The 13360-nt window shown below is 44.8% G+C and overlaps 1 protein-coding gene across 6 annotated transcripts in view; it reads right to left on the reverse strand.

The window, feature by feature from the left end:
• LOC106599503 (partitioning defective 3 homolog) overlaps positions 1–13360 on the reverse strand; it is a 250032-nt gene that overhangs the window by 87585 nt on the left and 149087 nt on the right. For 5 of the 6 annotated variants that reach the window (XM_082973353.1, XM_082973352.1, XM_082973349.1 and 2 more), the window contains 2 exons: positions 10842–10877; positions 1174–1362 (listed from right to left, as the gene is read on the reverse strand). In XM_082973353.1, the coding sequence (XP_082829479.1) occupies positions 1174–1362; positions 10842–10877 (225 nt within the window). The remainder of the gene's footprint in view (positions 1–1173; positions 1363–10841; positions 10878–13360) is intronic. The other variant, XM_082973350.1, reaches the window with a different exon arrangement.

Consider the following 13360-nt stretch of genomic DNA (forward strand, 5'->3'; position numbering starts at 1 on the left):
AGTAGTTTAAACTTCTTATAAAAACAAGTAGTGATGAAGTCAATCTCTCCTCCACTGAGCCATGAGAGATGTACATACATATTATTCATTTTAAATCTCCGAGTACATTTAAGGGACAGCTGTGCTGCCCTGTTCTGAGCCAATTTTTATTTTCCCGAGGTCCCGCTTTGTGGCACCTGAACACACGACTGAACAGTAGTCCAGGTGCGACAAAACTAGGGTCTGTAGAACTTGCCTTAATGATAGTGTTGTTAAGGCAGCAGAGCAACGCTTAAATATGGACAGACTTCTCCCCATCTTAGCTACTGTTGTATTAACATATTTTGACCATGACAGTTCACAATCCAGGGTTACTCCAAGCAGTTTATTCTCAACTTCCACATTATTTATTACAAGATTTTGTTGAGGTTTAGTGAATGATTTGTCCCAAATACAATGCTTTTAGTTTGAAATATTTAGGACTAACTTATTCCTTGCCTCCCATTCTGAAACTAACTGCAGCTCTTTGTTAAGTGTTGCTGTGATCTCACTCGCTGTAGTAACTGACGTGTATCCGCATACATAGACATTTAAAAAAGTAATGGGCCTAGACAGCGGCCCTGGGGAATTCCTGATTCTACCTGGATTAAAGAACACCCTCTGTGTTCTGTTAGAGAGGTAACTCATTATCCGCAATATAGCAGGGGGTGTAAAGCCATATGTTTTTCCATCAGCAGACTATGACCAATAATGTCAAAAGCTGCGCTGAATTCTAACATAACAGCTCCCCCCCATCTTTTTATCATCAATTTCTCTCAGCCAATCAGTCATTTGAGTAAGTGCATGCTTGTTGAACATCCTTCCCTATAAGCGGGCTGAAAGTATCTTGGCAATATGTTTACAGTAAAATAGCACTGTATCTGGTCAAACATAATATTTTCCAGAAGTTTACTAAGTGTTGATAACAGGCTGATTGGTCGGCTATTTGAGCCAGTAAAGGGGGCTTCACTATTCTTGGGTAGGGGAATGACTTTTGCTTCCCTGCAGGCACACACTTTCTAGTCAGCTTAGATTGACAATATGGAAAATAGGAGTGGCAATATCGGCTGCTATTATCACAAAAATACCATATTATTGATTACTTGTATGAGCATGAAAATTTGCACATTAGTTCTAATGAAAGGTGAGACTCACCTTGCAGGCAGCTCCCCCGTTGATGATGGACTTGACGAAGATGCCCAGGTCAGAGTGGTTCTCCTTGGAGCGGTTGCCCTTGACGCTGACCCCTAACCCCGCCGACCCAGAGTCACTCAGAGGGATCTCAAAGGTCAGGAACTCCCTGGTACCATCTGGGGTCAACACCAGGTCATCCTCCTCAGCCTTCTAGAACAGAGAGGGAGGGAGGACTGTGTTACTGGTCATTGTTGCTACTGTGCAATCTACTATTAGAAACACAGAAGCAGCGGAAAGCCCTGCTTACATCTATGAAGTTAGTTTCAGAAGAGAGGATACAAATGTACAATACAGATGTGACCGTGAGAGTTCTTTGGGCCAAGGATACATACTAACGCTACGATAGGTCATCTGTGAACAATTGTAGCAGCACAGTGGCTCCATTGGCTATCATAATGAAACACAATTGACAGAAGAATATAGGTATGGAGTGTACATTGGATCAATTCTGTGACCACCTTTCAGGCCCCAACACAGCACTAAATAATGTACAAAGTGCATTTCCTACACAGAAACAGACACTATATCACAAAATGCAACAGGTGCTTGAACCTCATTGAACAAAAAAGCTATTCTCTCTGCCTTGTCAATTGACAGCTGTCCTTTGAATAAATCTGCACACTTAACTACTGGCAATTATGTGCATGTGTAATGAATGCAGTCATAATCAAGCTCAGTGTCAGACCTTCATTAGCTTCCATTGTTTGCAGAGAGAGATCGGATTACTTTGTGAAGAGAGGGAGAGAGCAGGCGAGGGAAGAGCGAGAGAAAAGAGAAAGAGGAGAAGGAGTGAGAGTGAATTCAGGTGGAACAACAGCAGAACTGCCTCTTCTCCACTCCTCTTCTTCCCCCCTCTCCAAGACTGCATGCTGCTTTGTATTCCACAGGGTGAATCAACCTTAAGCAGGGGGAGAATAAAAGGCCACCCCCCCCCCTAATCTCAACCGCTACACCCCTGGCCTCACCCCTGGTCACTCTGAACAGCATCACCTGAAGCTATTAGAGAGGCGCTCTCAACTTTCCCACAAACCTGTCTATTTGATGACATTGTAAAGTCACTTGAAACAAATTAAAAGCGCAGCGAGGAGCGAAGGCACTGGAGGATGTAATTGCTGAAGCGAGCCCATGCGTGGAGAGCACTGTTGGCTGCCCTTTTTAAAGCAGCTCTCTCTTTCTCTGCCTGAGACTGCACACTGATAGAGCATGAATATCAAACACCTGGGATAAGAGACAGACAGGAGTCCAGGCAGACTGACATGGAGGCGTGTGCCTGCATGCGTGCGCACTAAGAGAAGCTCACAGCATGGAGTACAAACTGCACACACTCAGGAGTGAGGTCATAGACTCCACATAGAGCGGGCCAGTGAGTGATTAAACACAGTGGAACTGTGAGCAAAGACGAGGAGCACCTCTCATAATGAATTATGTGACGCTAACATGCAGGTAACGTGTCTTTTAATAGCTCCATCTTTAAGGCATATTCACAAATAGCAACTGTCCCTACCAACACCTCCTAAACACACACATCACCTCTCAGATGGTGCATTACACACAACAGTTGGCCGAAAAAGTTGGTCCACTAGATTAGAATGATTTGAGATTAGAATGAAACTCCACAGCCATCCATCCCTGTACTGCCACCCCCCCTGTACTAGCAGCTGATGCAGTCACTGTGCACTTTATGTGTAGGAACAGGTGTCATCTTGAAACATCACTTTAAGGCAAGGGCTTGTTATGTTCTACATTCACTGGGCCCTCTGAAACGCATACATTCACACACGAGACATGAATACAGCCGCATCTGCACCGCGGCACAAATAGCACTGTGTGTGTGAGTGAGAGAGAGAGGGAAAGACAGAAAGAGCCACAACAGTAATTCATTGCACTGAACTGTATTCTATTGTTAATGCTTTATCAGAGATGGCTTACTGAGTCGAGGGAGAGGGAATGTGTGTGTGATCGTAGATCAATGTCGCTTGCCATTACATTACATGGTAACAGCCACTGATGGTTTTTCAATTTCAACTTGTTGTAATTTTCTGTAACGAAGTTTGTGACAATATCAACCATTGTGAACATAATAAGCGGTGGATTTGCACTACTGTAATGTATGAGATCAGTGGTCCTGTGTGGCTCAGTTGGTAGAGCATGGCGCTTACAACGCCAAGGGTGGTGGGTTTGATTGCTGCTGGGGCCACCCAAAGCAAAAATGTATGCATGCATGACTAAGTCACTTTGGATAAAAGCATTTGCTTAATGGCATAAACAGTATATAAACTCAGCAAAAAAAATAAACGTCCTCTCACCGTCAACTGCTTTTATTTTCAGCAAACTTAACGTGTAAATATTTGTATGAACACAAGATTCAACAACAGAGACAAACTGAACAAGTTCCACAGACATGTGACTAACAGAAATGGAATAATGTCCCTGAACAAAGGAGGGGTCAAAATCAAAAGTAACAGTCAGTATCTGGTGTGGCCACCAGCTGCATTAAGTACTGCAGTGCATCTCCTCCTCATGGACTGCACCAGATTTGCCAGTTTTTGCTGCGAGATGTTGCCCCACTCTTCCACCAAAGGCACCTGCAAGTTCCCGGACATTTCTGGAGGGAATGGCCCTAGCCCTCACCCTCCGATCCAACAGGTCCCAGACGTGCTCAATGGGATTGAGATCCGGGCTCTTCGCTGGCCATGGCAGAACACTGACATTCCTGTCTTGCAGGAAATCACTCACAGAAGGAGCAGCATGGCTGGTGGCATTGTCATGCTGGAGGGTCATGTCAGGATGAGCAGGATGTCTTCCCTGTAATGCATAGCGTTGAGATTGCCTGCAATGACAACAAGCTCAGCCCGATGATGCTGTGACACACCGCCCCAGACCTTGATGGACCCTCCACCTCCAAATCGATCCTGCTCCAGAGTACAGGCCTCGGCGTAACGCTCATTCCTTTGATGATAAACGCGAATCCGACCATCACCCCTGGTGAGACAAAACCGCGACTCGTCAGTGAAGAGCACTTTTTGCCAGTCCTGTCTGGTCCAGCGACGGTGGGTTTGTGCCCATAGGCAACGTTGTTGCCGGTGATGTCTGGTGAGGACCTGCCTTACAACAGGCCTACAAGGCCTCAGCCTATTGCGGACAGTCTGAGCACTGATGGAGGGATTGTGCGTTCCTGGTGTAACTCGGGAAGTTGTTGTTGCCATCCTGTACCTGTCCCGCAGGTGTGATGTTCGGATGTACCAATCCTGTGCAGGTGTTGTTACACGTGGTCTGCCACTGCGAGGACGATCAGCTGTCCGTCCTGTCTCCCTGTAGCGCTGTCTTAGGCATCTCAGTACGGACATTGGAATTTATAGCCCTGGCCACATCTGCAGTCCTCATGCCTCCTTGCAGCACGCCTAAAGCACATTCACGCAGATGAGCAGGGACCCTGGGCATCTTTCTTTTGGTGTTTTTTCAGAGTCAGTAGAAAGGCCTCTTTAGTGTCCTAGATTTTCATAACTGTGACTTTAATTGCCTACCGTCTGTAAGCTGTTAGTGTCTTAATGACCGTTCCACAGGTGCATGTTCATTAATTGTTTATGGTTCATTGAACAAGCATGGGAAAACAGTATTTAAACTCTTTACAATGAAGATCTGTGAAGTTAATTGGATTTTTACAAATAATCTTTGAAAGACAGTGTCCTGAAAAAGGGACGATTCTTTTTTGTTGAGTTTATGTACATTAAATAATTACGTTGTGCTGCTTTGCGATGGTAGGTGAAAGGCAGTAACTTCATCAGTCATCAGTGCAAAGTGACAGACAGTAATATGACCTGTAATCTGTACTCAGGGTCACATAGCTACTCACTTTACTGTTACTTAGGCATTCCCAATGAACTGCTCAATTGACCTTCACTCAGTCTGCACAACAGTCCAAACAGTGTTACTTGATTGCTTCACGGTACCGGATTGACCCAGACTGTCCCCCAAATGGCACACTATTCCCTTTATATTGCACTATTTTAGACCAGAGCCCTATGCCCTGGTCAAAAGTAATGGACTTTAAAGGGAATCGGGTTCTATTTGGGACACAGACACTGTTGGGGGCGGTTACCTCAGTCAGCCAGTGGGGCTCCATGGCTGACACGGCCTCCCTCACCGAGCGACGCTGGAGGAAGGGAACAGTCAGACCCACAGTTACAGTTACACCCCATACACACACACCTCCCAGAGATCACCACAGGCCCAATATGCCGTGGTACTGCCAACGCCCCTCAAGCAACAGCACCAAACATGTTAGAAGTGCAGCAGCATCAAGTCAACTGTAAACCAAGGCCCAGTACCAAATGCCAGCATATTCTCTATATAGTGCTTTTGACCAGGCCCCAAATGTAGTGCACTATATAGGAAATAGGGTGCCATTTGCAACACATTCCATGTGTGCCAACTGTCCCCATTGGGTCCTCAGGCTAACACACCTTCTGCCTCAAAGATGAATAACCTATTACTACCAACAATTACACAATGATTAATTAAGATTAACGTTGGCAAAGTTCTGATTCACTTGTTGTGGAGGGTCTATGTGATGTTTCCTATTGTCTGAGTGTTTGACCTGTTCCCTATGTAATGCACCAGTGCTACCAATGAAATGTTCTAATTAAGAGCCCTTAGTTCACTGCTTCGGACCAAAAGTAGTGCTTTATATAGAGACCATGGTGCCATTTGAGACGCACAAAGATATTCTGGCTGTACTGGTACAAAAGCCTTAGTGCTGCTTGCTGTCTGCCTGGCACCACAACAGAACAGTCAAGTTCATGTGTTGTTGAGAGTCATGTGGAACAAAGCCTCTAACAATAGATAACATCTGCTGTTTATAATTGAGCCCATTATGGAGGGAATATGCTGGGAAGGAGAGAAGAAAAGGATTCATTGGCAAGGCTTGTAAATTCATACACGAGAGAAAGAGATGAAGGGAACGTGTTGGGAAGGAGAGAGAGAAAGAAAAAGATGAAGGGAATGTCGGGAAGGAGAGAGAGAAAGAAAGAAAAAGAGAATGAGATGGAGGTAATATGTCAGGAAGGAGAAAGAGAAATAGAAATGGAAAGAGAGAATGAGATGGCGTTAACTCTGTCGGGAAGGAGAGAGACAAATATAGAAAGAGAGAACGTCGGGAAGGAGAAAGAGTGAGAACAGAGAGAAAGAGAAAAAGAGTCGAGAAAGAGATGGAGGGAATGTTGGGAAGGAGAGAGAAAGAGTGAAAAGATAGAAAGAGGAGAGATTGAGAGAAAGAATGAAATGGAGGTAATACGCATGTCAGGAAGGAGAGAAAGAAAAATAGATGGAGAGAATGTTGGGAAGGAGAGAGAAAGAAAAATATATAGAAAGATGGAGAGAATATGTTGGGAAGGAGAGAGAGATGGAGAGAATGTTGGGAAGGAGAGAAAAAGGAAGAAAGGACAAAAAGCGAGAGAGAAAATGAGATGGAGGTAAAGGAGAAAGAGCAGGAAAAAGAGAAATAGATAGAAAGGGAGAAAAATAGAATGAGATGGTAATGCAATATATCGGGAAGGGGAGAGAAAGAGAAACTGAGAAAGAGAAGAGAGAACGAGCGAGAAAGAGAGCAAGAGAGAGCTTGCTATGAGTCCAAGGTGTATAACGCATAGGGTCACATTATGGTAGGAACATGCCAGGAAGGAGAGAAGGGGATTCATTGACGAGGGCTTGTAAAATCACACAGTAGAGAGATTGCTTTGAGATTCAAGGTGCCTCCCACTCTGGATTGTGTCTCATCTAGGCACCACGATAACTTCCAGTAAAACGTTACTGAGGAAAATCTCACTACTGGGCCGTTTCCACATAAGACAATTCTAACAACCACCATTACACATCTCCTGGTCCTGGTACGACAGGTTTACTGGAGAAGGACCACCCTGAACTAAACCTATACTTAGATTATCAGCCAGATGAAGGAAAGATTGGTTCGATATGCCAGCTGGAATCATAACCAAGACTGTTCTCCATGTGGCCACAGACCACGCTTGAGATAAGAACCATGAATGCAGGCAGCTGTCAGGTACCACAGGAGCACAGGGAACATGGAACTACCACTCTAGACCGCTACCTCGCTCTCCAACCAAGGCGTATGAATTGAGGAGCGAACTGAAATGGTCACAGAAGCACCACATTTATCTGATAAATAATGCTTCTGAATGGCTGACTAATACAGTATAGATAATCATGGATCTCCTTTATTTCAGAACAAAGAATATTCAAATGCATTGATTCCATCTGTAACACACTGCCTAATTATTGAACGCTTTAACGACTTTACCTCCCAGATTGGTAAAATGATGAGTTGGCCAGGTTGTTAATGCCACTGAATCATTTCATTCACTGAGCCAATTATTTAAGTAGTGAAAATACATCCCCCTCTGTAGAACCTTACTGAACTTTGGAATGAATTACATTTATTTCCAATCAGTGCGCAATTGGACACGCAGAATTTATGGACATCGTGCAATAAAGTTAATTGCATTTGTCTGTGGGCTGTATTGCATACCATCATCAATAATAAAATGTTGACGATGGTTGACTCAATATTTATAAACCTGAAACTACCTACCACGTCACAAACAGCAAAGCAGAGGACAATCTGAACTGGACAAGAAGTGACATGTATAGTCTTGGGATAAAAAATGTTTGTCTCTGTGTTCATTTTGAAGGAAGATGCTAACTAACATTAGCGCAATGACTAGAATCTATGGTACGCAAGTAGGTGTGTGTGTACACACACGGATTCGGCTACTTCAGCCACACCGTTGCTGACAGGTGTATAAAATAGAGCACACAGCCGTGCAATCTCCATAAACAAATATTGGCTGTACAATGGCCTTACTGAAGAGCTCAGTGACTTTCAATGTGGCACCACCATCATAGGATGCCACCTTTCCAACAAGTAAGTTCGTCAAATTTCTACCCTGCTAGAGCTGTCCCGGTCAACTGTAAGTGATGTTATTGTGAAGTGGAAACGTCTATGAGAAACAATGGCTCAGTCAAAAAGTGGTAGGCCACACAAGCACACAGAACGAGACCGCTGAAGCACGTAAAAATCGTCTGTCCTCAGTTGCAACACTCACTACCGAGTTCCAAACTGCCTCCGGAAGCAACGTCTGCACAAGAACTGTTCGCCGTGAGCTTCATGAAATGGGTTTCCATGGCCGAGCAGCCGCACACAAGCCTCAGATAACCATGCGTCGGCTGGAGTGGTGTAAAGCTCGCCGCCATTGGACTCTGGAGCAGTGGAAACACGTTTTCTGGAGTGATGAATCACACTTCACCACCTGGCAGTCTGACAAACGAATCTGGGTTTGGCGGATGCCAGGAAAACGCTACCTTCCCCAATGCATAGTGCCAACTGTAACGTTAGGTGGAGGAGGAATAATGGTCTGTAGCTATTTTTCATAGTTCGGGCTAGGCCCCTTAGTTCCAGTGAAGGGAAATCTGAACGCTACAGCATACAATGACATTCTAGAAGATTCTGTGCTTCCAACTTTGTGGAAACAGTTTGGGCAAGGCGCTTTCCTGTTTCAGCATGACAATGCCCGTGCACAAAGCGGGGTTCATACAGAACTAGTTTGTCGAGATCAGCGTGGAAGAACTTGACTGGCCTGCACAGAGCCCCGACCTCAACCCCAACGAACACCTTTGTGATGAATTGGAATGCCGACTGCGAGCCAGGCCTAATCGCCCAACATCAGTGCCTGACCTCACTAATTCTAATGGCTGAACGGAAGCAAGTCACCGCAGCAATGTTCCAACATCTAGTAGAAAGCCTTCCCAGAAGAGCGGAGGCTGTTATAGCAGCAAAAGGGAGGACCAACTCCATATTAATGCCCATGATTTTGGAATGAGATGTCCAAACTTTTAGTCATGTAGTGCAACATAGCGCAATGACTGGAAGCTTAATGCTAGTTAGCATTGGCTCAAACTACCTCCAACTTCCCCCATACTGGATGCAGACAAACAACAATGGTATCCATGAGTTCATCTAACTCTGGGGAAGTAGATAAAGGAATAGCCAAAATACCAAAGTATCCCTTTATTGTAGGGCTCCCCCTCTATTTCAGATGAGCATCGGCAGCATGTTAAGCCTTTCTTTGCCATGGGATAGGTAGGTGTTACCCTAGTAACATTGAATGGGTTCAAAACCAATAAATCAGTATTTGCCACATGCTTCGTAAACAACAACTTATGAGTTCTTCTCAAAAATGCAAAGAGAAAAATAGAGAAATAATAACAAGGAATAAATACACAATAGCTGTGTTCAAATACTCATACTAACCGTACTATTTGTGACAGAAATGGAGTATATACTGTATGTTATCTAGAGCGCAGTATGTCAGTATGTGTATTCGAACACAGCTAATGAGAAACAATAACTTGGCTATATACACGGGGTACCAGTACAGAGTCGATGTGCAGGGGTATAATGTAATTGAGGTAGATATGTACATATAGGTAGGGATAAAGTCACTAGGCAACAGGATAGATAATAAACAGTAACAGCAGCGTATGTGATGAGACAAAAGAGTTAATGCAAAAAGGGTCAATGCAGACAGTTAAATAGTTAACCAATAGCTACCCGGACTAAATATTTGGTGGTATTATGGCTTGGGGGTAGAAGCTGTTCAGGGTCCCGTTGGTCCCAGACTTAGCGCATCAGTACCGCTTCCCGTACGGTAACAAAGAGAACAGTCTTTGACTTGGGTGGCTGGAGTCTGACAATTTTTAGGGCCTTCCTCTGACACCGCCTGGTATAGAGGTCCTGGGTGGCAGAAAGCTTGGCCCCAGTGATGTACTGGTTGCCCCTCTACTCAAACATTGGTAGTAGGGCTGCGTGATATGGGCAAAAAATATTAGTATGATTTTTGTACCAAATATTGTGATTTTATTTGTGATTATAGATCAATACACCTGGCTAAACTGTTAGAATCATAGAAATAGAATGATCTAGTGTTTTTCAGAGAGCAAGTTACACAAACAAATAGTATAATGTAGAAAATGTGGATTTATATTAAGAAGCAAAGTGGAAAGCTGCATAGTTCATGTTAGGAATCTATTGACTGCATGCTGCTGTTTGGTCAATGCATGCTGAGTGAATCTGGAGCATGAGGAACTGCCTGCTAGAGTGACAGGGGGGAGGGGGATTGTGAAGCTGCCTAAAGAGGAAAGACGGAGTAGACAACTCTGTCAACTCCAGTAATAAATCAAAATTGGAAGAAAAAAAGGACGTTACAGCGCCGTTTGAAAATATCACAGCCTCTTCCAATACGGATATTGTGCATCTCAATTTCAATAAAAATGTGGATAATCGTGTAGCCCTAATTGGCAGTGTTGCAGGCTAGCTCCTAACATGCTGCAGGACCCAGGCAGGGTGTTGAGCAGCGGCAGCCAGGGGTGGGTGGGCAGGGACAGTGGGAGCACTTTCAAATCAGAGGACTGGTTCATTGTAATGGCTGGAACAGAATAAAATGTTTGATGCCATTCCATTCCAGCCATTATTATGAGCTGTCCTACCCTCACCAGCCTCCACTGTGTAGTGTTGGCGACAGGTAACAGGTATACGTAGGGTTTAGGTGACTTACCAAATCTCTGGGGCTTTGCATCTGGGGTTCTGTATTCTAGGGGAGATAGGGGATAGAAGAACTGTAGTCAATGACAGATGTTTGCAGCAACACTGTACATCAAATCTAACTAACAGAGAGGAACATCTACAGTGTACATCAGGCAAATTCCTATCTGGACCTTGAAGCCAGTTCCACTGCTGAGTTTCACTCTTCCTCTCTAATCAACGACTGATTTAGACCTGGGACACCAGGTGGGTGCAATTAAACATCAGGTAGAAGAGAAAACCAGCTGTGTTCTGGACCTCGACTCCTCTGACATTCTACTCTGGACCACGACTCCTCTGACATTCTACTCTGGACCTCCAGGCACATTTGAATACCACTGGAGAAAATTAACAGAGATGAAAACTATGTCTAAAAATGATCCATGTATCTACAGTAACATGCACTAATCTGGACTGTACACTGGTAGCAGTAACCAGTGTTTCACATACCAATAGAGAAAGTATTTCTTTACCAAACTGCACTTTTACAACTACAGCCCCTGTATAGATATCATATCAGTAATCATTGCCTAGGGCGAGGAATGACCTGCTCCAGCACTCTATCCCACAACTACAGAGTAAGAAGAACCAGGCCCATGTTCACCCTGGAGGTAGAAGAGGTTCTCTTTCCCCTGTGTAATTTAACTAACCCTAACCCTGGGGGTAGAAGAGGTTCTCTTTCCCCTGTGTAATTTAACTAACCCTAACCCTGGGGGTAGAAGAGGTTCTCTTTCCCCTGTGTAATTTAACTAACCCTAACCCTGGGGGTAGAAGAGGTTCTCCCTCCCCTGTGTAGTTTAACTAACCCTAACCCTGGGGGTAGAAGAGGTTCTCTTTCCCCTGTGTAATTTAACTAACCCTAACCCTGGGGGTAGAAGAGGTTCTCTTTCCCCTGTGTAATTTAACTAACCCTAACCCTGGGGGTAGAAGAGGTTCTCTTTCCCCTGTGTAATTTAACTAACCCTAACCCTGGGGGTAGAAGAGGTTCTCTTTCCCCTGTGTAATTTAACTAACCCTAACCCTGGGGGTAGAAGAGGTTCTCTCTCCCCTGTGAAATTTAACTAACCCTGGGGGTAGAAGAGGTTCTCTTTCCCCTGTGTAATTTAACTAACCCTGGGGGTAGAAGAGGTTCTCTTTCCCCTGTGTAATTTAACTAACCCTGGGGGTAGAAGAGATTCTCTTTCCCCTGTGTAATTTAACTAACCCTGGGGGTAGAAGAGGTTCTCTTTCCCCTGTGTAATTTAACTAACCCTGGGGGTAGAAGCGGTTCTCTCTCCCCTGTGTAATTTAACTAACCCTGGGGGTAGAAGAGGTTCTCTCTCCCCTGTGTAATTTAACTAACCCTGGGGGTAGAAGAGGTTCCTTCTCCCCTGTGTAATTTAACTAACCCTGGGGGTAGAAGAGGTTCTCCCTCCCCTGTGTAATTTAACTAACCCTGGGGGTAGAAGAGGTTCTCTCTCCCCTGTGTAATTTAACTAACCCTGGGGCTAGAAGAGGTTCTCTCTCCCCTGTGTAATTTAACTAACCCTAACCCTGGGGGTAGAAGAGGTTCTCTCTCCCCTGTGTAATTTAACTAACCCTGGGGGTAGAAGAGGTTCTCTTTCCCCTGTGTAATTTAACTAACCCTGGGGGTAGACGAGGTTCTCTCTCCCCTGTGTAATTTAACTAACCCTGGGGGTAGACGAGGTTCTCTCTCCCCTGTGTAATTTAACTAACCCTGGGGGTAGACGAGGTTCTCTCCCCTGTGTAATTTAACTAACCCTGGGGGCAGAAGAGGTTCTCTCCCCTGTGTAATTTAACTAACCCTGGGGGTAGAAGAGGTTCTCTTTCCCCTGTGTAATTTAACTAACCCTAAACCTGGGGGTAGAAGAGGTTCTCTTTCCCCTGTGTAATTTAACTAACCCTAAACCTGGGGGTAGAAGAGGTTCTCTTTCCCCTGTGTAATTTAACTAACCCTGGGGGTAGATGAGGTTCTCTCTCCCCTGTGTAATTTAACTAACCCTAACCCTGGGGGTAGAAGAGGTTCTCTCCCCTGTGTAATTTAACTAACCCTAACCCTGGGGGTAGAAGAGGTTCTCCCTCCCCTGTGTAGTTTAACTAACCCTAACCCTGGGGCTAGAAGTGGTTCTCTTTCCCCTGTGTAATTTAACTAACCCTAACCCTGGGGGTAGAAGAGGTTCTCTCTCCCCTGTGTAATTTAACTAACCCTGGGGCTAGAAGAAGTTCTCTCTCCCCTGTGTAATTTAACTAACCCTAACCCTGGGGGTAGAAGAGGTTCCCTATCCCCTGTGTAATTTAACTAACCCTGGGGGTAGAAGAGGTTCTCTCTCCCCTGTGTAATTTAACTAACCCTAATCCTGGGGCTAGAAGAGGTTCTCTCTCCCCTGTGTAATTTAACTAACCCTGGGGGTAGAAGAGGTTCTCTCTCCCCTGTGTAATTTAACTAACCCTGGGGGTAGAAGAGGTTCTCCCTCCCCTGTGTAATTTAACTAA

Source organism: Salmo salar, chromosome 03 (assembly GCF_965601325.2).
Source record: "Salmo salar chromosome 03, fSalSal1, whole genome shotgun sequence".
Taxonomy (NCBI): domain Eukaryota; kingdom Metazoa; phylum Chordata; class Actinopteri; order Salmoniformes; family Salmonidae; genus Salmo; species Salmo salar.